We start from the raw sequence: 20,905 nt of genomic DNA on the forward strand, positions 1-20,905 counted from the left end.
CCTACTACATACAGAAGGAGCCGTCCCTACTACATACAGAAGGAGCCGTCCCTACTACATACAGAAGGAGCCGTCCCTTCTACATACAGAAGGAGCCGTCCCTACTACATACAGAAGTCCCATTGATGCAATAGGGCTGCTATGCTAGCCGAGCCCCTTAGTAAGGTTTGGTTGTGTGTTAACACATTAGCAGCCATTCGCACAAGTGGAGTTGTAATAAGTGATCTGTTGTTAACGCCTCTGGGAGTTTACAAGACCTGTGAATATGAACTAGGCATGAGGTAGTTATTGCAAAAAAAACATTTATTAGGGTCGTTAAGAGTGCAGAAAAAAATATGAAAGTGCAAAGAGGGGTAGGTAAGGTAGACACAGTACATAAGAACTGATAAAGTAAAGAATTTAAAAGTGGTTATTTTTGCTTATTTGCATTGCACTGTACATAGTTGGTCCTCATTTTAATTAGTACATTGTTTTAATGTAGTCTGGAAATGTTGTAGTCTACATAAAATGCATTAAGGGTTTTCAGTGTATTGGACCCATTGCATCAGATAATTACATATTTCAGTGAAATTAAAAGTTCACAAGCATGGCGATCATCGCGTTGACAGTTTGTGGCTGCAGAACAAAAATAAAGCACTTGTTTCCTCTTGAGCAAATATTGCTAACAAAGTGTACTGCTATCGCTAAAGATTCAACTGCATAAAGGTGGACATCAGTAGTACATTCTTTGTGACTTCTAGAAAAAGCATTGCAGATCAGTGGCATAGTACCATAGCACTTTATAGGATACTAACAGCTGCTTCTATCGAAGGACAGTCCTGAAAATAGACTGAAATGTGTAAGGTTGACAAACGTAATCTCATTAAAGAAAAGAAGAAAAAGTGTAAAGTGAAAGATGGAATGGAACCTTTCATGGGCAAAAGAAGGCATGGATAGATCGATATTAAGGCAGTATTTGTTTCACCACTGAGTGTGCTGGTTTTGTTTGGATGTAATATGCATCCTCAGTATTCAGTATAAACATTCAAATAGTCTAAAGAGGAAGTATGAAAAAAAAAAAAAAAAAAAGGAAGTCCATCAGAGGAATTCTACACAGATTTAGTTCAATTTCACTTGATAAGAAAACTCTACAGTTAGCTAGCACGCTAGCTAGCACTAGTCAGTAGGCCTTGGCTAGTAACTGATGGAAGATTGACAACCTAAAGCAACACTCGTTGGCTCGAATCAACACTTTTGATCAGTCCACACTTGACCCATCTAATGTTGTCTGGACAGGGTTTGGAACTTCCAACCAGGCCCGGCCCTAGGCCAGGGTCTTCTTCTTGCACTCCACCGAGCAGAAGAGCATGCCCTGCATGGCCATGAAGCGCTGGCCGACGAGGCACTTGGAGCAGCAGGAGCACTGGAAGCAGTCGGGCTCGGCGTGCCAGTGGTGCTCCCCGTAGGAGACGCGCTGGGCCTCCGGCTCCACCGGCTTCTGGCAAGCCACACACTTCTGGAGAGGGGGGTGAAGGGGGTTAAAGGGCTTCGTGCTTTGACCCCTTATGGCCCATGTGTATGTGCATCGTCAAGCTGGCCGAGCCAGACTCACCACAGCATGGCTCTTCATGTAGCAGGGCTTGCAGACAGGCTTGTCGTTCTCCATGACGTAGGTCTCCCCGGCCAGCACGCAGTCACAGTCAAAGCAGCAGAAGTGCTTCAGGTGCCAGTTCTGTCCCTCCGCCTGTGTGTACTCATTACTGAAGATGAGCTACGTAACACACACACACACACAGACACACACACACACACACAGTTAAAACAGAATACTGTGTATTTAGTACAGAATCAAAGGGTCGATGGGATATCTAGGAATATAACTGACAGCTGGAGAGAAAAAAAATGGCCGCCCAAGGACTGGCTAGGATGAGCTAGGACTGCAAGTCTAACCCACAAGTCACCTCATCACAGCCTCCACAGCGGGGCTTCTCACTGTCACCATAGTGACGGCCGCAGTAAAGCTTGCCCTTCTTCCAGAAGTAGATCATGTCCACCAGCAGCTCGCTGCAGGTGCAGCATACAAAGCAGCCGGGGTGCCACAGCTGGTCATATCCAGCCCGCTCCGCGTACACCGCTGGCTCGCCCTGCCGCATGGGCTGCTGGCACTGGTGGCAGGACTGGAGGGAGGAGCGGGGAGGGGGGAAAGGAGAACGATGGGAAGGGGGAAGAGGAGGAAGGGGACAGACCGATGGAGAGGGAGGAAAGACGGCGGGGTGGGGAGATGGATGGTTGATGGGAAGAGGGGCGGTGAGGACGGAGGCAAAAGAGATGAAAAGGGACAGGTGGTTGAAAAGGTGAAGAAGAGGATGTGGAACAGTCAATATCAGGATATATCAATATGATCAGGGTTGAGTTACATTTAAATGTATTCATTTACATTTGTGTCTCACTAAACCAATGGCACTTCTGTTTCCCAATATCACCGTGACTACGTTCATTTTTTCCAATGCACATTTTGACACTGCCTGACAGCTGGTGTGAATCAAAATCTATTCATTCAATGGGAGTAAGTAACTTCATATGGGGGCTTGAAATAAGTGGTAATTGGGTAAGTTAAACCAGAGCTCAAATACACTGTTTTTTCCCCAGACATGACTAATCTCAAATTCCAACCAAACAAATGGATCTGATGCTAGGCATAATAAAAAAACATCCCAGGTGAATGTCATTACCCATAATTTCCCTTCTAGCTCCACCTTGTGGCCAATCTATGAATAAAGTCCCATTGAAGCGCATCCAAAGGTACCTTCGACCCATTTGGTGTTACTGAGTTGTGTAAAACTCACACCAGGTTAAATGGGATCAGTTTATTCAGTGAGACACATACAGATGACACTCCTACAGATCCATCAACCAGCTACTGAACATTACACTGCCACATTGAACAGAGTTTCAAGATATATTCTTTTCATGACAGTTTGAGTGCCGGTTTCCGATGGAGGCTGAAGATACTGTTTGAAAAGTGCAACCTAGTTCATTCATCAGTCTTTAGAGGCTGAACATATTGGTGACACATTGTGAAGCATTAGTATACATTGTCTCAGGACCTAAGTCTCGAAGCCTGTCTTCAGTTCTTCATCTCAGATAGTCAGTGCATTGTTAGCAATGCTCTGGGGTTTCTAAGCATCAGTTGAACAAAGCTCTCTGTGTCTGCAGCAACCCCCCCCCCTGGGCAGCCCGTCTCACTCGCACACATCACAGCCACACATCCACACACACACATACATGGACACAAAGATGTCACACGTGCGTTCTGAGTCATACTTACAAAGGTCTGTCCAGGAAACTCGGTTGTGTGGCCACTGAGGGCTCCTGGTGTTCCAATGGCTCCAGCTCTGGTGGCAGTGCCCATGTCCCCTGTCTCTCCATATCCCCCAGGAGCCCCAGGACCTCCAACCCCCCCAATCCCAGGAGCCCCAGGACCCCATACCCCAGGACCCCCAACCCCAGGAGCCTCAGGACCCCCAACCCCAAGACCCCCAACCCCAGGAGCCCCAAGACCCCCAACCCCAGGAGCCCCAAGACCCCCAACCCCAGGAGCCCCAGGACCCCCAACCCCAGGACCCCCAACCCCAGGAGCCCATACCCCAGGACTCACAGTCTGTGCTGTCCGAAGACTACCAGGCCCTCCAGACCCTACGCTCTCTGGAAATCTGGTCACAGGCCCACCGCCAGGCCTCACCCCCTGGCAAGGGTGTCCGGTGAGTATAGCACCAGAGCCCACAGTTCCATCCCTGTTCCCAGCCCCAACACCACCAGCTCCAGGACCATAGCCAGCTCCAGCATTGACCCCCCCCACTCCAGCTCCCGGCCCAACCCCAGCCCCAACTCCACCTTCCCCAAGCCCTCCAGGCCTGTTCTCTGGCCCTGGTCTTCCTCCGGCAGCCCCGGGGCCTCCTGGAACCATCGTCTCAGGCAGGCAGATGTCTCCCACTCCCAGGGCCTCGTCTTTGTACTTGCGAACAAACTGCTGCATCTGCTTGACCTCGCCAGGGCTCAGCTCGTGGCACATGGACGGGTCCTGGTCGTGCTCAGGCAGCTGGTGGGCCATCTGCTGCCGACGGTAGGCCGCTCCAACTGTCCCGGCCACTGGACGCCTCTCTGGTGGCAGTAACTCGATGTAGCGCACCGCCTGTGGAACCAAGCGGAGAGGAACTACTGATTAGGTAAGAACCTGGGAAGGGAGGGATATGTGGACGTGGAAAGGGAGGTTCCATGAAACAGACAGAGAGACAGATGGTGAGAAAGATCGGGCAACAAGGAGTTCAAAGTTCGCCTCCCCTTGGCTCGTGACTAAAATGAAGGCCTACTGATGTGAGAGAGAGAGCTGCTGAGATATTACACAAAAATGATTGCTATTTCATGCTTTCATTTTTCAGGGTGAAAACTTTCCATGACAATTGTCTGGATTTAACAGGAACTCATGGATTCCATATGCAGACATAATTAGCAATAGTTTAATTAAACATTAATTCTATAGCATGCTAAATCAAGCTAAAACCTAGATATTACGGTATGAAAGCGAAACATAAGCTAGCAACAGAACTACATAGAATGTAGGCTCACTAATATAATACAAATTGAACAGAATATGTGCTTCTTCGCCAAAATCCCGGACAGAATGTCTTCAGTTGCGTATCATCTTGCTAAGAACTTTCTGTACATGTGGTGTAGGAAATAACACATACTGTGCTGGAAGCCTATTTTCATTGTGCTGCAAGCACTCAACTTATCGAATATACATTTTACTAATCCTTTATTTATTAACCTTGCTTATTTAATTAATGTTTAATTAATGTTTTTTATTCCATTCTAGAGATTCACCACACATATGCAACCCTATATACACGTATGAATTAATGATAGAACAAATGGGCAATGCAAATAGGGCTAGTAATCTGAAGGTTGCCAGTTCGAATCCTGGCCGTGCCCATTGACGTTGTGTCCTTGGGCAAGGCACTTCACACGACTTGCCTCGGGGGGAATGTCCCTGTACTTACTGTAAGTCGCTCTGGATAAGAGCGTCTGCTAAATGACTAAATGTAAATATTCAGGGCACTGTATCCTTACCAGGTACTGGTTAGCTCCCGGCGGCACCCACTCGTAAGTGACCGACTGGGCGGCATCCCTCTTGACTGGCACCACGTTGGCTGATACAGCATTGGGCTTCACTGGCACGGAATTTGCCTTCACTGGCACGGAATTTGCCTTCACTGGTGTGATTTTGGCTGGCATTGTGTTGGCACTGACGGGTACCGTACGGGAACCTGCACCGGGAACAGCTAAGGCAGTGACCTGAGGTGGCACGACAGCGCCCGTGGAAGGTCTTGCCAGGGTGATGGTGACCATGTTGCCCTTGTATGTGGGGACGCCGTCCGTCTTCAGCTTGGCGATGAGGCCTGTGTACTTGGTGTCCTCAAACAGCTTGCCCACTTTCTTGTTTTCTTCAGAGTTCATCTGGACGTCGTGTTCGGTCAGGCCACACTTGCAGTTCCGGCAGATCTTTCTGAGAGGGGAAAACAAGGGAAGAGAGCGTCTTGATACTTTATTTGATGCTAGAATGTCTGTCAGGTTTTATGCATAGGATCTGTGGAAGTGAGGACATTAATTTGTTTTCAAAATTTTCAATTGTTTAGCAGTTTCAATGTCTGAACTATATTCATTGTCGGGGGAATCAAGGATTGCATGTGCATCACAATCAATAGATCCCATTTTGCCTTATTAATGAATTCCTTGATATACGTGCTCCTGTTTTAACCTATCTTGTGTACTGATGATAGTCATGTGTCAGCCTAAGTGTGTAACAAGATGGATCATGGGCATTTGGTGGAGCTTTAAGGGGAAAACAAGCATTATCCTGGTGTCCACTATCTTTTGCCTTGTTTTCACATGCGTTTTGCAACCTAACATTCAATGAAGGATGCTTCACTCATAATTTCAGCGACACTGGCTTGTCTCTGTACAACATACCCCAGATAAGAAGGACTAGGTCATTAGCTAGGACTGCAAGACATGCTACGGCAAGAGCTGGCCTGTACATACAGAATCAAACTGGAAAGGCAGCTCTTAGATATGAAAATTACTATCACTAGACTATCACTTAAGCCAAAAGACAAAGAGTTGCTGCACTACTACAGCTTAACGGGGAGGGAGGTCAGGGGTTGATAGGGAGATCTGTGAGGTGGAAGGAAAGCGTTGATGATTAAAACAAAATTGGTATAAAATACCATAATACTGTATAACATGTCACACTGTAATTATTATTTCAACATTTTCCATTAGCTATTTTTCCATGAGACATTGGTTTAGAAAATGGATGCATTGTGAAACTGTGGAAAACAGGTGTTTGCCAGCTACACCTGCTGTGTTTTTGGGGACTAGTCTACATGTCCCAATGCAAAAGGAAGATATGTTGACAGGATAGAGAAATACAGACCTCCAAAAGTGCAGCTCGAAACCCTCGCATTTGTCCTTGCATTTCAGACACGCAGCCCCTGCACCAAAGTCGTGCCCCAGGGTCATCTACAAAACAAAAACAACGTTTGTAATATTAAAACAGCCGTATTTACTCGTCAATAGACTGTCAGTCTAGTCATCCAATCTACATCTCTCTGAATCTTGAAAAAGAGAAAAGTCCCTTCAAGAGTACTTCAAATTGTTCTGCAGTTGGCTGAATCTAAATATTTAGGTTAGTCACTTGGAATCCCAATGGTGAACTGGAAATGATTGAAGAAGTTCTGTTCATGGTAAATTAGGGTGGAACATTGTTCAAGGACTGGGTCCTCCTGAGCAGCTTAAGTGGTAGTTAGTCACCAATGTAGTCACCTTTTTATATTTACTTTCAGCTACCATGTGAGTGACTCATTCTGCAATAAGGCCTGGTCAGAAGACTGTGCCACACATTTCCGAGGAAGGCAAGATTGATAGTGACTGTTTGTTTTAATAATTACACTGGGTATGGTACACGATTCTTCCATTTTACGATGAGGCTAGTGAATATAGGCTGTTTGGGGATTATAACATCAAATACAGTTGAACTCTATGCACTTTTGACCCTTGATATATTGCTGTACTTTCTATGTGCACTATTTGTACGTCCATTTGGATGAAGAGTCTGCTAAATGATGTCCTGCAATTAAATAATGTTTTGATACGTCCACTGTTGTCATTGTGGCCCTTCAGCACACGATGAGCAAAATGCATAAGATTCTTGTAAATTCATTACATTAACCACATTTAGCTAGAGCTACTTGTGTCAAAACGTGGTGTTGTTGCTCATTATGTACAACGAAAAAACAAACCAACTATACTAACGCTATAGCGTTATTGACAATACGAGACCCCAAATGCAAACATTACGCCTCAAAAAGGGATTATAGGCGATGACAGCTATCTGTGCCTTATGACACTTTCTCTCAGTAGCACCTTTCTCTCGGCGTAGCTTTAGCTGCAAAGTTCTCCTGTAATATTTTATGGTTGACTCGTGCAAGTATCTGCTTGCATTTTGCAATATTATATATGAGCACACGTGTCCTGCTAGATCAATAAATGTGCAATGAGTGGACAGGACGGGACACCCTCAAAACAAATACACAGAGCAGCTACAACGACAAAGGACGGATGAGACGCGAATCAGCACCTCGTTTGAACAGGACTTTTAGTGAAACAAACAATGAACAAAAAAGGAGAGGAAGAAGAGAATAAATGTAGTGAATGTAGTTGTCATCCACCTGTCCTTTACTGCTAAAGGTTGGTTCATTCTGTTGGCTACTCAGGCAGCTATACCTTTAAGGGCGTTACCCATTCCATTCTCTTAAAAAGTTTCAAACGATGCCAAATCTTACCTTCTTTACTTCTTTCTCCACCTCCATTTTATGACCTTTTTAGTATACCAAACCGTTAAAACAGGATATTTTTTATAATGTCTAAGACAAATCAGTGGGATTTTGGTGAGTTTACTTCGCTTCCCCACCGGGCAGTTTGCATCAATCTTTGGATACACTGCCTTGGTGACGAAACAGTCTGACTTCCGCTATCATATTCTCTTGACCAATGGGAGTCAGGGAAAGGAGTTTTTTTATTCCTCATGTTTAGGATTGCTTGTTAGTCTGCCATACATTCCTAGGTCCATGCCAGAAAAAGATTCGTTTGTCCAAATAGATAATGTCAAATGCAAGTATGCCAGAATGTCATACTTGTCCATACTATATCCTACTGCATCCGGTCACATTTTGTAGTACGCAAGCCACCATTTCTGGAGAAAGGTCCAGCTGCTGTCCCAGCACTAATTTGTAGGAAATTTAAGCTGAATTTCCAAATATGGTTCAAATGCTGGTTTGGTAAGAGAAAAGCCAGCGTCCAAACCCGCTCGTCCGGTGTTCACAAAGTAAAAATAAAGAAAGCATTTAACAATAATTCGACTAAAACTAGTTATTCAACATGTTATAGTTTTATTTATATAACATAATTAATATGTTAATAATGACTTGTTGGATGTCATACCGATATGGCTCTTTTGCGGAGTGTAACAACTAACTGGAGGACGTAAAGGAAAAACGGAAAAAAATGGATGGGCCACCAAAAATGTATCGCCAACCTTTTTTCAAAGTATTTAAGGTTTGTGCTATGAACTGTGACGGATGCATTTAGGAAGAGGGTCAAAGTTCAAGGCGCAATGTTATGACAAAGTAGTATGTCCCAATTGCCTGCATTCTTCATGCAACAGTACATGATTTGTGAGGGCAGCTGCAGCATTAACTAAGAGTAGAAAGAAGTATGCAAGTTGGGATACAGGGCATACATATTTGCTAAATATTTTCTGCCAATATTTCACTTACAAGTTTGGCCCTGCGTTGATTAATTTGGGGATAGTATTCTTTCTAACATTTAGAACACACATCATTCAATATACAGTATGCCATTATTGGAAAATAGGCCTACATATGCTCCACATTTGTTATGAAGATCAGCAGCATAAACTTCTCACACTGTCTTGAGAGCTGGGGCTTTGACTCTTATGACTGCAGCACATACTTTTTTTGTGTTATACCACACCCCATTGCAATTTATACATGTACTCATCAATTTACACTATGGCTTACTCACAGTAAAGCAAAAAATGTAACTTGCGCACAGCAGTGTCAGCAGTTGTAGGAAGTGTGTAATACTGTGGTTTAGAACTTCCGGTGCATCAGCTTGCCTTTTCAAAAGAAACATACTGCCTCACCCAAGGGGATGGGTGGAGATGGTGTTGTATGTGAAAAAGACTAGTATCTTGCTAAGTAGGCTATAATGTAGTTCAATTAACATGATTTTAGTTGTTGTATGCTAATGAGTACCTGTAACTGTCAACTAACAATGTGACACCCATTGAATCAACAAAGGCAATGTCAATGATACACTTTTTAGGATCAAACTAAAAGTATCTGATGCTATATTTTGTATACATCAATCCTTATTTTAGATTATTTTAATTCATTGAGTTTTGAGAAAATTGAATCAATTTTTTTCAAAACAAAGTATAACTTTGAAAGGTCATTGACAGATGAAGTAGAGTTAAGTATTTAGAGTAGTATTCTGTGTGTTTTTAGGTGTGTCTTTCAGACTTCTCTGTTAATGAATAATACACTTCCTGAGATGGAAAAAACTATTCTGGTACTGGTGTTATCAGCTGGATTGCGTAAAACTATAAAACTGTTGAGTCAGAGAGATCTAGCAAAGTGTATAACTCTCCTCTCTAATAAACATATTTTCCAAATCCAAATCGAGTTATTTTAGCATAGGTCTCAAATTATAACAGATACCAAATGTTGGATGCTTGGAACTGAAAGTGAATTATGTAAATTGGAACTAGGATATTGTACAAAAAGTGTCACTTTGTGAAAGTAAGAATCTTTTGTAGTTCCATGTTACGCTGTTTAAGAAGACTTGTGATATTTGGTTTGAATTACATTACTAATACATTGATTACGTGACACAAATTTGATCATAAAAGTCTGCCTCATAATGTAGCGTGCACCACTAACACCTCATGAGCACAGCAGTTGACTTACAAAAATGTTAAAAGTATTAATTTAACCCCTCAAACTTCGTCACACATTTTTTTATGAAGGAAAGGATAATTAATATGTGGAATATAATAGCTCTAAAAGTGTTTGCAGAACATAGTCTCTGACCCCAAATTATAAAAGAAATGGAAAATTATCAAAAAACAACCCAACATTTCACAGTATGTCCTGGATGGTGTGGGAAACTGAGCAGCAGGTGTAACACGTCGAGAACCTTAGGCAAGGTTGTGGTCAGTGTCATCACACTGCAAGCATAAAAGCTTGGGGATATACAGTGTAGATCCACTTTTGTTGGGCATGATGAAGACACTGCTCATTCTGATCGCTCTGTTTGTGGCCGTTTTCGGCAAGGAAACTTTTGAGGGGTAAGTGGCATTCGTAGAGAGATGAAAGGCTTCAGGAATCTGTAAAACCTCATTGCAGCGCTATAATATTGGACTGTGTAGTGAGTGGTATAATAACACTAATAACATTTAGAATTAAGAACAAATGGTTCTGATACATTATATGTATGTGTAGGGAAGGTTTTAGCTTCAAAATCTTTCATAGAGATTTATTCTGAATAATAAGAAATAAATGATCTTTAGAAGGATGTTTACATTTCTTTAGCAGAGTTTACTCAACATACATGAATGCAACACATTTTAAGCAATCACAGTCTCTCTCAATTTCCCTCTTGCAATATGATCTCTAACATTAGCCAAGGTCTTGACATTGTGGTGTGTCCACAGGGATGAGGTCCTTCGTATCACTGCAAAGGATGAGTCCCAGCTCGTTCTGATCCATGACCTGTGTGAGATGGAGCTGCTGCATGTGCGTTGTGATTGCAGAGCCAATGGGCCACACATCTCATATAATCACTCAAATTAATTAATTTTAAAACTTCAATGCACTCAATATGTACTCAATTTGTCATTCCCATATTGTCAAGCCATAAATGTTGACGGGTAAATATGTTTGTTCTTTTTCATTCCCAGCTGGATGTCTGGAGAGGGCCTACTGATGTTGCCACCCCTGTGGACATCAGAGTTCCCTTCCACAGCCTGAAGTCCGTCAAAGCCTACCTGGAGGCCCGGGATGTGCAGTACACCATCATGATCAAGGACCTGCAGGTACGTAGGGGGTCTCCAAACACTTAGGAGGAGAAGAGCGAAAGACTACAAACTTGCAAACTCCACCCCCACGTTGTCATGTCCTGAAATGTGCCTCTTCAAATGTGAGACTTGGAATTTTGCCGCTTGGAACTTTTTTTTCTGTCACAAGAGTTACAATAATTGGTCTGAATGCCAAGTGATAACGTCATCATCAGCAACCCACCATAACAACATTGATGTCATTGTTTTCGGAAGGCTGTTCTAGATGAGGAGCAGACACAGATGCAGATGGCCTCTCGCGCTGCTGAGCCCAGAAACACTGATGCATTTGACTACTCTAACTACCACACCATCAATGAGGTCAGTAAAGAGCAGAACATGGTAACAAGTGGCAATTTACTTCGTATGAGATATTTATGACATGCACTACTGACACATGCCATGAAATGCCTGTTGTGGAAATCCACATGTTGAACAGAGAGTTATGTCCTTTGTCTTTGTAGATCTACAGTTTCCAAGACATGCTAGTGGCTGAGAATCCCCAACTGGTCAGCAAGATTGTCATTGGCCAGAGTTACCAGGGACGTCCCCTGAATGTACTCAAGGTAAAAATGTGTTAATATTTGTTTGCTCTAATACAGCCTTTTCACATGACTTAGCATTGTTTCCATAGTTAATGGTAACTGTTATTACATGGACGCTTTCTCTTTATTCTCTTTTTTTCTATCTCTTACTTTTTACCAGTTCAGCACTGGCGGAACCAATCGCCCTGCCATCTGGATCGACACCGGTATCCACTCCAGGGAGTGGGTCACCCAGGCCAGTGGTACCTGGTTTGCTAAGAAGGTGCCTTGAACTTTCCATTTTTCTTTTCCATTGCTGCAATTGCTTCTTCATTTGAATATCTCACCATGTCCTTGTTCTTCTCCACATGGCTAAATGACCAATCTTTTCTCTTTGAAAAGATATAATAAATACAAATATCAAATGATATTTTTTTCACCATGTAGATTGTGACTGACTATGGTAGTGACCCCACCCTCACCGCAATCCTGAACAGAATGGATATCTTTTTGGAGATTGTGACCAACCCTGATGGCTTCTTCTACACCCACAACAGTGTGAGTTCCTTGATGCTAGAACACTGAATATGATATAAGGGCAGGGATATATAGATACATTGTGTGTCTCATGAAGCAGTATATTCGGTACATTTGACATTTGCTAGGTATGGGTGTTGAATAAGGTTTCCCGTCTGACCTAGTTATGTCATGAAGTAGATTAAAACTAGCGAACCATGAGTCATTCCAGGGACATTCTCTGTTTACTCAGAACCGCATGTGGCGTAAGACCAGGCAGCCCAACAGTGGCTCCTCTTGTGTTGGAGTCGACCCCAACAGGAATTGGGATGCTGGTTTTGGAGGTGCAGTATTTCTTCTTTGTGTTTTGTTTTTACTTCGCTTTTGCACTGCTACATCCAACTGGATGTTCTCCTTCAACAAAATGGTGATGTTTTTTTGTTTTTTCCATTGTTGTGGTTTGGTCATACCAGCCTGCAGTTTTTTTTTTTACTTGAATGTTTTGGTTGTAACATTGTCAATTTTCTTTTGTTGTCATGTCTACGGTTCTTCAGGTCCTGGTTCCAGTAAAAACCCCTGCTCTGAGACCTACAGTGGCCGATCTGCTCACTCTGAGTCGGAGGTGAAGTCCATTGTGGACTTTGTGAAGGCTCATGGTAACATGAAGGCATTTGTCTCCATCCATGCCTACTCCCAGATGCTCCTCTATCCCTACGGCTACACTTCAACCCCCACTAAGGACCAAAAAGAGCTGGTGGGTCTAAGCAGAGACAAATATCTACTCTAATTTCTCTCAGCCATTGATAATCATGTGTTGAATATACATTCACTTTACATACCATGTCACTGCATACCAAAATCTGTATTAAAACATTGTTAACCAAGTGTTAGCTGTGGAGATGAATACAGAAGGGTTAGAAGGCACGCTGTGGGTTTGTGGTGAAAGGGACACCTCAATGCTGTAAAGCGGCAGTTGAAGTAATACAAAAACAAGATTGTTAACAATGTTAATCCACACCTGGAAAACCCAACCACCCCCAAACAAAGTTTCACTTTTCTAATAACTGATAAATAGCTATAGTTATTTACTTTTATAGTATAGCTTTAGCTATTATTATGTAGTGACATGGTAGTTAATGTGCCATTGGCTTTATTATCATTACGTTGTTGACAGGTCGTACATCAAACAAGGCATATAGAGTACCATGATGAGAACTATGATACTCATTTTAAAAGACTTTAGTTTTTACCTCTAATAATTTAAGAATCCATTACATTAACAGTACAAGCATATTACACAGTATACATTTAGTTGATTGTATTTTATTTCCTCCAATAGCACGCCCTGGCAAGTAAGGCAATCAATAACCTTGCTTCCCTGTATGGCACCCGCTACAGATATGGTAGCATTATCAACACCATCTGTAAGTATCACACATCCATTGGTAAACCACCAACTGCACATAATTGACCATGCACACCCTCTCAGGCCAACCAATCAACTCACTTTAACAACATGATACTCAACATCCAGTTAAATTACAACAAAATCTAAATTGACTTTTGGCTCTCCATTGTATCAGGTGTTGTTATTTTTCTTGCTCTCTTTCTAAGATCAAGCTAGCGGTGGTACCATTGACTGGACTTACAACCAGGGAATCAAGTACTCCTACACATTTGAGCTGAGAGATACTGGTCGCTATGGTTTCATCCTGCCCGCCAATCAGATTCTCCCCACTGCTAAGGAGACCTGGCTGGCAATGATGACCATCATGGAGCACACCAATGCCAACACTTACTAAAGAGGGTCACTATAATGACACTGGTTAATAACACATCTGAGAAACATTCTTTGTTAGAACCTTAATCTACCAATAAATGACATATCTTTTACCTGCATTTGTCCTCTTTTAAATGGAATTTACTTGAGATTTTTTTTAAATAACAAAGCATAATGGAGACACTGTAGAACTAACAACGTTCCATGATTCACTCCCACACTATAACATACAGTATTTTGGTGCTCATTTGCACTGTACACTATGATTAACGTGTCCTACTTAAACTACCCACAGTTTCGAGGACAAATTAATATTGAAGTATGCGTTCACAGTATAAAGCTTGAATTGTCAGAAGAAAAATATAGAACTGTCTGTATACTACCAGCAGGCTTCACTCTGAGGATCGGATGATTTTAGCATGGTGACAAAAAATGTGAATGTGTGTTCACTCCAAAATTAATATTTAACATTTGTGTTTTTGTAAAAATATATATTAAAATGTGGGTTTACTCAATTATTTGGATAAGTGTTCAATATGATTGTATTCAGAGTCCTCCTTGTATCCATATTTTGGTACATTACAGCCTTTAAAGTCATTTTGGTTAATCACAGCCTGCAACTCAACATGACTAAACAGCTTTTTTCCCTCATACCCCGTAATGAAAAAGCAAAAACATGTTTTACGACATTTTTGCAAATGTTTTAATATTAAGAAATAGTAACACTACATTTACATTTATATTGTATAAAAAATACATATATTCAGATCCTTCGCTGTGTTAAAGTTTTTTTGCCAGTAACTATAGCCTTGTGTCTTCTTGGTTATAACTTTACAAGCTTGGTTCTCCTGTATTTGGGAAGCTCCTCCCATTGTTCTCCGCAGATCCAAGCTTGGTCAGGTTGGATGGTAAGCGTCGCTGCACCCACAATTCATTTGACCAAACTCCAAGCGGGCTGTCATGAGCCTTTTACTGAAAAATGGCTTCCATCTCACCACGGTACTATGAAGGCCTGATTCTGCTGCAGAGCCCATAGTTTTATTGAGCCATTCTAGGCAACCCTCCCTTCATCTCTTTTTTGACAAACATTATTCAGCTGTACTATGATGTTTTCAACTGTTTAAAATCATGCAATCTGGACATTTGATAGGTTTGCAAAAATGATTGTGTTGTTAATGTGATTTAATTTGGATTTGCCAACCAGGTGTATTAACAGATACTAAACATACCTAAATTAGGGAAATCATCCTATTAAAATATGTCATTGTAACTGTTGTCTATGATTGTATTACTGTGAACACAAACACTCACTGGCAAAGCACATGGAAAAGGAGAGGCACAGCTGGAGCCAGACCAGAGCCAGCTACACAAGTGTTATACAAGGGTATATGTGGGAAAAACAGCAGCAGGTTTATCAGGCAAGGTCATGGTGAGGTTATTTGGCCAGGGCATCACTCTGCTTGGCAAGATGAAGGGGCTGCTCATTCTGACCACTGTATTGGTGGCTGTTTTCAGCAAGAAGACTTTTGTGGGGTGAGTGAATTTTGTGACATTTGTAGGCTTTCCAAATGACTTGCTGGATGAAAAACATTGTAACTGAAGTCACATCTCTGTCCAACCGAAATTAATTAGTCTCACATTTGTGATGTATTTGAAGGGATCAAGTCCTTCGTGTTATTGCGAAGGATGAGGTACAACTAACTGTCATCCAGGACCTGTGTGAGATGAAGCAGCTTCAGGTGTGTTCATATCATCATGTTCGAAATGAAGGACAAGAAAACATGGCTATATTATCACAAGGTGTGAACTGTGTTTCCTCTCTCATCTTGTTGCCATATTCTAATGATCGATTATCTAAAAGTCAGGAACTCCCGCTAATTCATCAGTGGAAATGTATGGAAGTTGAATCATTGTTTAAAATTATAAACTCAGAGCAACCAAATGTTCAGCTATACATTTTGTGAAATCTGCTCAATCCTTTTCTGAACATTTTTTCAGTTCACAAACAATGAAGCGGAGCTGATTCATGCAGGGGGACGCGAGACATAGTGCCTCAGTAGCAGCGCGTCACTGGCAGCGCGTCATCACTCAGTAGGGGCACACCTTCTTAGCAGGGCGGGCTATTTAATCAGGATATTGCTGCACTCTGCTTTGCGAGTGCGACACAGGATGCTTTCTGTTAATCTGCTGCCTCCGCCTCCCCGGCCTCCACCCTTGGTTCTGTGTTTCTTGTTCAAGGGGGAATGCGTCTCTGCTCTCTGCTCGGATGTCGAAACTGTGTCTCCGTTGGGTGCGGCAGGGAGCCAATGCAAGCAGAACCATTATGCCAAATCAATTGTTACAATGATGTGTTGTACCGTGTGAATAAAGTATCAAGTAAATACTATACTGAGTCCTCCTGCCTGAACCTTCCAACAGGATGCAAGTGATGAACTCGCCCTGGGCGCACAATGTGCTAGGACCGACACTGCCTTCAAATCCATTTTTGTGAATACTGTAAAATGTAGAATGTATTTTAGATTAGACCATGTGCTCCTCATTCCATACCATCATGATCAAGGACCTGCAGGAAGGTAGGGGTCAATTGGAATTGACTCTACCATTTGTTTTTGAATATGAATTGAACAGCTAATATTTAACCCCCAATCCAGTTTCTAATATTTTTTCTGAAATAAAATAAAAATGTAAATTAATTACGTGACACAAATTTGATCAAAACAGTCTGCCTCATAATATGGTGTGCGCCAGAAACTCCTCATTAGCACAGCAGTTGACTTGCAAAAATGTTAAAAGTATCAATTTAAGCACTCAAACCTTTTCAAAAAAAAAAATATGAAGGAAAGGATCATTAATATGTGGAATATAATAGCTCTAAAGGTGTTTGCAGAACATATTCTCTGACCCCCAAATTATAAAAGAAATGGAAAATTCTCAAAAAACAACCCAACATTTCACAGTATGTCCTGGATGGTGTGGGAAACTGAGCAGCAGGTGTAACACGTCGAGAACCGTAGGCAAGGTTGTGGTCAGTGTCATCACACTGCAAGCATAAAAACAGGTGGATATACAGTGTAGATCCACTTTTGTTGGGCATGATGAAGACACTGCTCATTCTGATCGCTCTGTTTGTGTCCGTTTTCGGCAAGGAAACCTTTGAGGGGTAAGTGGCATTCGTAGAGAGATGAAAGGCTTCAGGAATCTGAAAAACCTCATTGCAACGCTATAATATTGGACTGTGTAGTGAGTGGTATTATAACACTAATAACTTTTAGAATTAAGAACAAATGGTTCTGATACATTATATGTTTATTGTAATGTGTAGGGAAGGTGTTAGCTTCAAAACTTTTCATTGAGATATATTCTGTTTTTTATTAATGAGATTTATTAATAAGAAATAAATGATCTTTAGATGGATGTTTATATTTCTTTAGCAGAGTTTACTCAACATACATGAATGCAACACATTTTAGCAATCACATTCTCTCTCAATTTCCCTCTTGCAATATGATCTCTAACATTGGCCAAGGTCTTGACATTGTGGTGTGTCCACAGGGATGAGGTCCTTCGTATCACTGCAAAGGATGAGTCCCAGCTCGTTCTGATCCATGACCTGTGTGAGATGGAGCTGCTGCATGTGCGTTGTGATTGCAGAGCCAATGGGCCACACATCTCATATAATCACTCAAATTAATTAATCTTAAAAATTCCATTCACTCAATATGTACTCAATTTGTCATTCCCATATTGTCAAGCCATAAATGATGATGAGTAAATATGTTTGTTCTTTTTCATTCCCAGCTGGATGTCTGGAGAGGGCCTACTGATGTTGCCACCCCTGTGGACATCAGAGTTCCCTTCCACAGCCTGAAGTCCGTCAAAGCCTACCTGGAGGCCCGGGATGTGCAGTACACCATCATGATCAAGGACCTGCAGGTACGTAGGGGGTCTCCAAACACTTAGGAGGAGAAGAGCGAAAGACTACAAACTTGCAAACTCCACCCCCACGTTGTCATGTCCTGAAATGTGCCTCTTCAAATGTGAGACTTGGAATTTTGCCGCTTGGAACTTTTTTTTCTGTCACAAGAGTTACAATAATTGGTCTGAATGCCAAGTGATAACGTCATCATCAGCAACCCACCATAACAACATTGATGTCATTGTTTTCGGAAGGCTGTTCTGGATGAGGAGCAGACACAGATGCAGATGGCCTCTCGCGCTGCTGAGCCCAGAAACACTGATTCATTTGACTACTCTAACTACCACACCATCAATGAGGTCAGTAAGAAGCAGAAAATGGTAATAAGTGGCAATTTACTTCGTATGAGATATTTATGACATGCACTAGTGACACATGCCATGAAATGCCTGTTGTGGAAATCCACATGTTGAACAGAGAGTTATGTCCTTTGTCTTTGTAGATTTACAGTTTCCAGGACATGCTAGTGGCTGAGAATCCCCAACTGGTCAGCAAGATTGTCATTGGCCAGAGTTACCAGGGACGTCCCCTGAATGTACTCAAGGTAAAAATGTATTAATATTTGTTTGCTCTAACACAGCCTTTTCACATGACTTAGTATTGTTTCCACAGTTAATGGTAACTGTTATTACATGGACGCTTTCTCTTTATTCTCTCTTTTTCTATCTCTTACTCTTTCCCAGTTCAGCACTGGCGGAACCAATCGCCCCGCCATCTGGATCGACACTGGTATCCACTCCAGGGAGTGGGTCACCCAGGCCAGTGGTACCTGGTTTGCTAAGAAGGTGCCTTGAACTTTCCATTTTTCTTTTCCATTGCTGCAATTGCTTCTGCATTTGAATATCTCACCATGTCCTTGTTCGTCTCCACATGGCCAAATGACCACTCTTTTCTCTTTGAAAGGAAATAATAAATAAAATCATCAAATGATATTTTTTTTCACCATGTAGATTGTGACTGACTATGGTAGTGACCCCACCCTCACCGCAATCCTGAACAGAATGGATATCTTTTTGGAGATTGTGACCAACCCTGATGGCTTCTTCTACACCCACAACAGTGTGAGTTCCTTGATGCTAGAACACTGAATATGATATAAGGGCAGGGATATGTAGATACATTGTGTGTCTCATGAAGCAGTTTATTCGGTACATTTGACATTAGCAAGGTATGGGTGTTGAATAAGGTTTCCGGTCTGACCTAGCTATGTCATGAAGTAGATTAAAACTAGCGAACCATGAGTCATTCCAGGGACATTCTCTGTTTACTCAGAACCGCATGTGGCGTAAGACCAGGCAGCCCAACAGTGGCTCCTCCTGTGTTGGAGTCGACCCCAACAGGAATTGGGATGCTGGTTTTGAAGGTGCAGTATTTTTTCTTTGTGTTTTGTTTTCACTTCGCTTTTGCACTGCTACATCCAACTGGATGTTCTCCTTCAACAAAATGGTTTACATTTTGTCCATTGTTGTGGTTTGGTCATACCAGTCTGCGTTTTATTTTTTACTTGAATGTTTTGGTTGTAACATTGTCAATTTTCTTTTGTTGTCATGTCTACGGTTCTTCAGGTCCTGGTTCCAGTAAAAACCCCTGCTCTGAGACCTACAGTGGCCGATCTGCTCACTCTGAGTCGGAGGTGAAGTCCATTGTGGACTTTGTGAAGGCTCATGGTAACATGAAGGCATTTGTCTCCATCCATGCCTACTCCCAGATGCTCCTCTATCCCTACGGCTACACTTCAACCCCCACTAAGGACCAAAAAGAGCTGGTGGGTCTAAGCAGAGACAAATATCTACTCTAATTTGTCTCAGCCATTGATAATCATGTGTTGAATATAAATTCACTTTGCAAGCAGGCTACATACACTACCATGTCACTGCATACCAAAATCTGTATTAAAACATTGTTAACCAAGTGTTAGCTGTGGAGATGAATACAGAAGGGTTAGAAGGCACGCTGTGGGTTCATGGTGAAAGGGACACCTCAATGCTTTAAAGGGGCAGTTAAAAGTGTTACAAAAACAAGATCAATGTTAATATACCCCTGGAAAACCCAACCACCCCCAATCAAAGTTTAACTTTTCTGATAACCGGTAAATAAATAATAGCCATAGCTATTTACTATTATAGTATACCTATAGCTAATACTATGTAGTGACTTAGTTTTTACCTCTAATAATTTAAGAATCCATTACATTACCCTTAGTACAAGCATTTCACATAGTATATAGTTGATTGTATTTTATTTCTTCCAATAGCACGCCCTGGCAAGTAAGGCAATCAATAATCTTGCTTCCCTGTATGGCACCCGCTACAGATATGGTAGCATTATCAACACCATCTGTAAGTATCACACATCCATTGGTAAACTACCAACTGCACATAATTGACCATGCAAACCCTCTCAGGCCAACCAATCAACTCACTTTAACAACATGATACTCAACATCCAGTTAAATTACAACAAAATCTAAATGTACTTTTGGCTCTCCATTGTATCAGGTGTTGTTATTTTTCTTTCTCTCTTTCTAAGATCAAGCTAGCGGTGGTACCATTGACTGGACTTACAACCAGGGAATCAAGTACTCCTTTGGTTTTGAGCTGAGAGATACTGGTCGCTACGGTTTCATCCTGCCAGCCAATCAGATTCTCCCCACTGCTAAGGAGACCTGGCTGGCAATGATAACCATCATGGAGCACACCAATGCCAACACTTACTAAAGAGGGTCACTATAATGGCACTGGTTAATAACACATCTGAGAAACATTCTTCGTAGGGTTAGAACCTTAATCTACCAATAAATGACATATCTTCTACCTGCGTTTGTCCTCTTTTAAATTGAATTTACTTGAGATTTGTTTTTAATAACAAAG

The 20,905-nt window shown here is 42.0% G+C and overlaps 3 protein-coding genes across 3 annotated transcripts; 2 read left to right on the forward strand and 1 right to left on the reverse strand.

Moving 5' to 3' along the window:
• Window positions 1–282: 282 nt before the first annotated feature.
• Window positions 283–8,066, reverse strand: tes (testis derived transcript (3 LIM domains)). Its single transcript, XM_047033441.1, has 7 exons — window positions 7,884–8,066; window positions 6,476–6,561; window positions 5,110–5,545; window positions 3,308–4,171; window positions 1,941–2,156; window positions 1,592–1,750; window positions 283–1,495 (listed from the first exon to the last, which is right to left on the reverse strand). Exons 1-7 carry the CDS (start codon window positions 7,908–7,910, stop codon window positions 1,304–1,306), a joined length of 1,980 nt encoding a protein of 659 aa, XP_046889397.1. The 5' UTR covers window positions 7,911–8,066; the 3' UTR covers window positions 283–1,303.
• Window positions 8,067–10,394: 2,328 nt separating this feature from the next.
• Window positions 10,395–14,172, forward strand: cpa5 (carboxypeptidase A5). Its single transcript, XM_047034799.1, has 11 exons — window positions 10,395–10,471; window positions 10,838–10,919; window positions 11,084–11,218; window positions 11,456–11,560; window positions 11,704–11,805; window positions 11,945–12,046; window positions 12,211–12,321; window positions 12,533–12,623; window positions 12,834–13,033; window positions 13,619–13,703; window positions 13,894–14,172. The coding sequence occupies exons 1-11, from the start codon at window positions 10,404–10,406 to the stop codon at window positions 14,079–14,081; spliced, it is 1,269 nt and encodes a 422-aa protein (XP_046890755.1). The 5' UTR covers window positions 10,395–10,403; the 3' UTR covers window positions 14,082–14,172.
• A 2,956-nt stretch (window positions 14,173–17,128) lies between these two features.
• Window positions 17,129–20,848, forward strand: LOC124477167 (carboxypeptidase A1-like). The gene is made up of 11 exons (XM_047034800.1): window positions 17,129–17,219; window positions 17,612–17,693; window positions 17,858–17,992; window positions 18,230–18,334; window positions 18,478–18,579; window positions 18,719–18,820; window positions 18,986–19,096; window positions 19,308–19,398; window positions 19,601–19,800; window positions 20,290–20,374; window positions 20,565–20,848. Exons 1-11 carry the CDS (start codon window positions 17,152–17,154, stop codon window positions 20,750–20,752), a joined length of 1,269 nt encoding a protein of 422 aa, XP_046890756.1. The 5' UTR covers window positions 17,129–17,151; the 3' UTR covers window positions 20,753–20,848.
• The last annotated feature ends 57 nt before the right edge of the window (window positions 20,849–20,905 follow it).

The sequence above is a fragment of the Hypomesus transpacificus genome, chromosome 14 (genome assembly GCF_021917145.1).
Source record: "Hypomesus transpacificus isolate Combined female chromosome 14, fHypTra1, whole genome shotgun sequence".
Taxonomy (NCBI): Eukaryota; Metazoa; Chordata; class Actinopteri; order Osmeriformes; family Osmeridae; genus Hypomesus; species Hypomesus transpacificus.

Excerpts from the sequence above, each read along its gene's own strand:
- LOC124477167 (XM_047034800.1), top strand. The coding sequence starts at position 17,152 with ATGATGAAGACACTGCTCATTCTGATCGCTCTGTTTGTGTCCGTTTTC. Across the intron at positions 17,694-17,857 it reads GTGAGATGGAGCTGCTGCAT|CTGGATGTCTGGAGAGGGCC; the intron begins GTGCGTTGTGAT and ends TTTCATTCCCAG. Across the intron at positions 19,399-19,600 it reads TTGGGATGCTGGTTTTGAAG|GTCCTGGTTCCAGTAAAAAC; the intron begins GTGCAGTATTTT and ends ACGGTTCTTCAG.
- tes (XM_047033441.1), bottom strand. The coding sequence starts at position 7,910 with ATGGAGGTGGAGAAAGAAGTAAAGAAG. Across the intron at positions 5,546-6,475 it reads TTCGAGCTGCACTTTTGGAG|AAAGATCTGCCGGAACTGCA; the intron begins GTCTGTATTTCT and ends TTCCCCTCTCAG. Across the intron at positions 4,172-5,109 it reads CGGGAGCTAACCAGTACCTG|GCGGTGCGCTACATCGAGTT; the intron begins GTAAGGATACAG and ends TTGGTTCCACAG.
- cpa5 (XM_047034799.1), top strand. The coding sequence starts at position 10,404 with ATGATGAAGACACTGCTCATTCTGATCGCTCTGTTTGTGGCCGTTTTC. Across the intron at positions 11,561-11,703 it reads ACTACCACACCATCAATGAG|ATCTACAGTTTCCAAGACAT; the intron begins GTCAGTAAAGAG and ends TTGTCTTTGTAG. Across the intron at positions 11,806-11,944 it reads GTCCCCTGAATGTACTCAAG|TTCAGCACTGGCGGAACCAA; the intron begins GTAAAAATGTGT and ends ACTTTTTACCAG.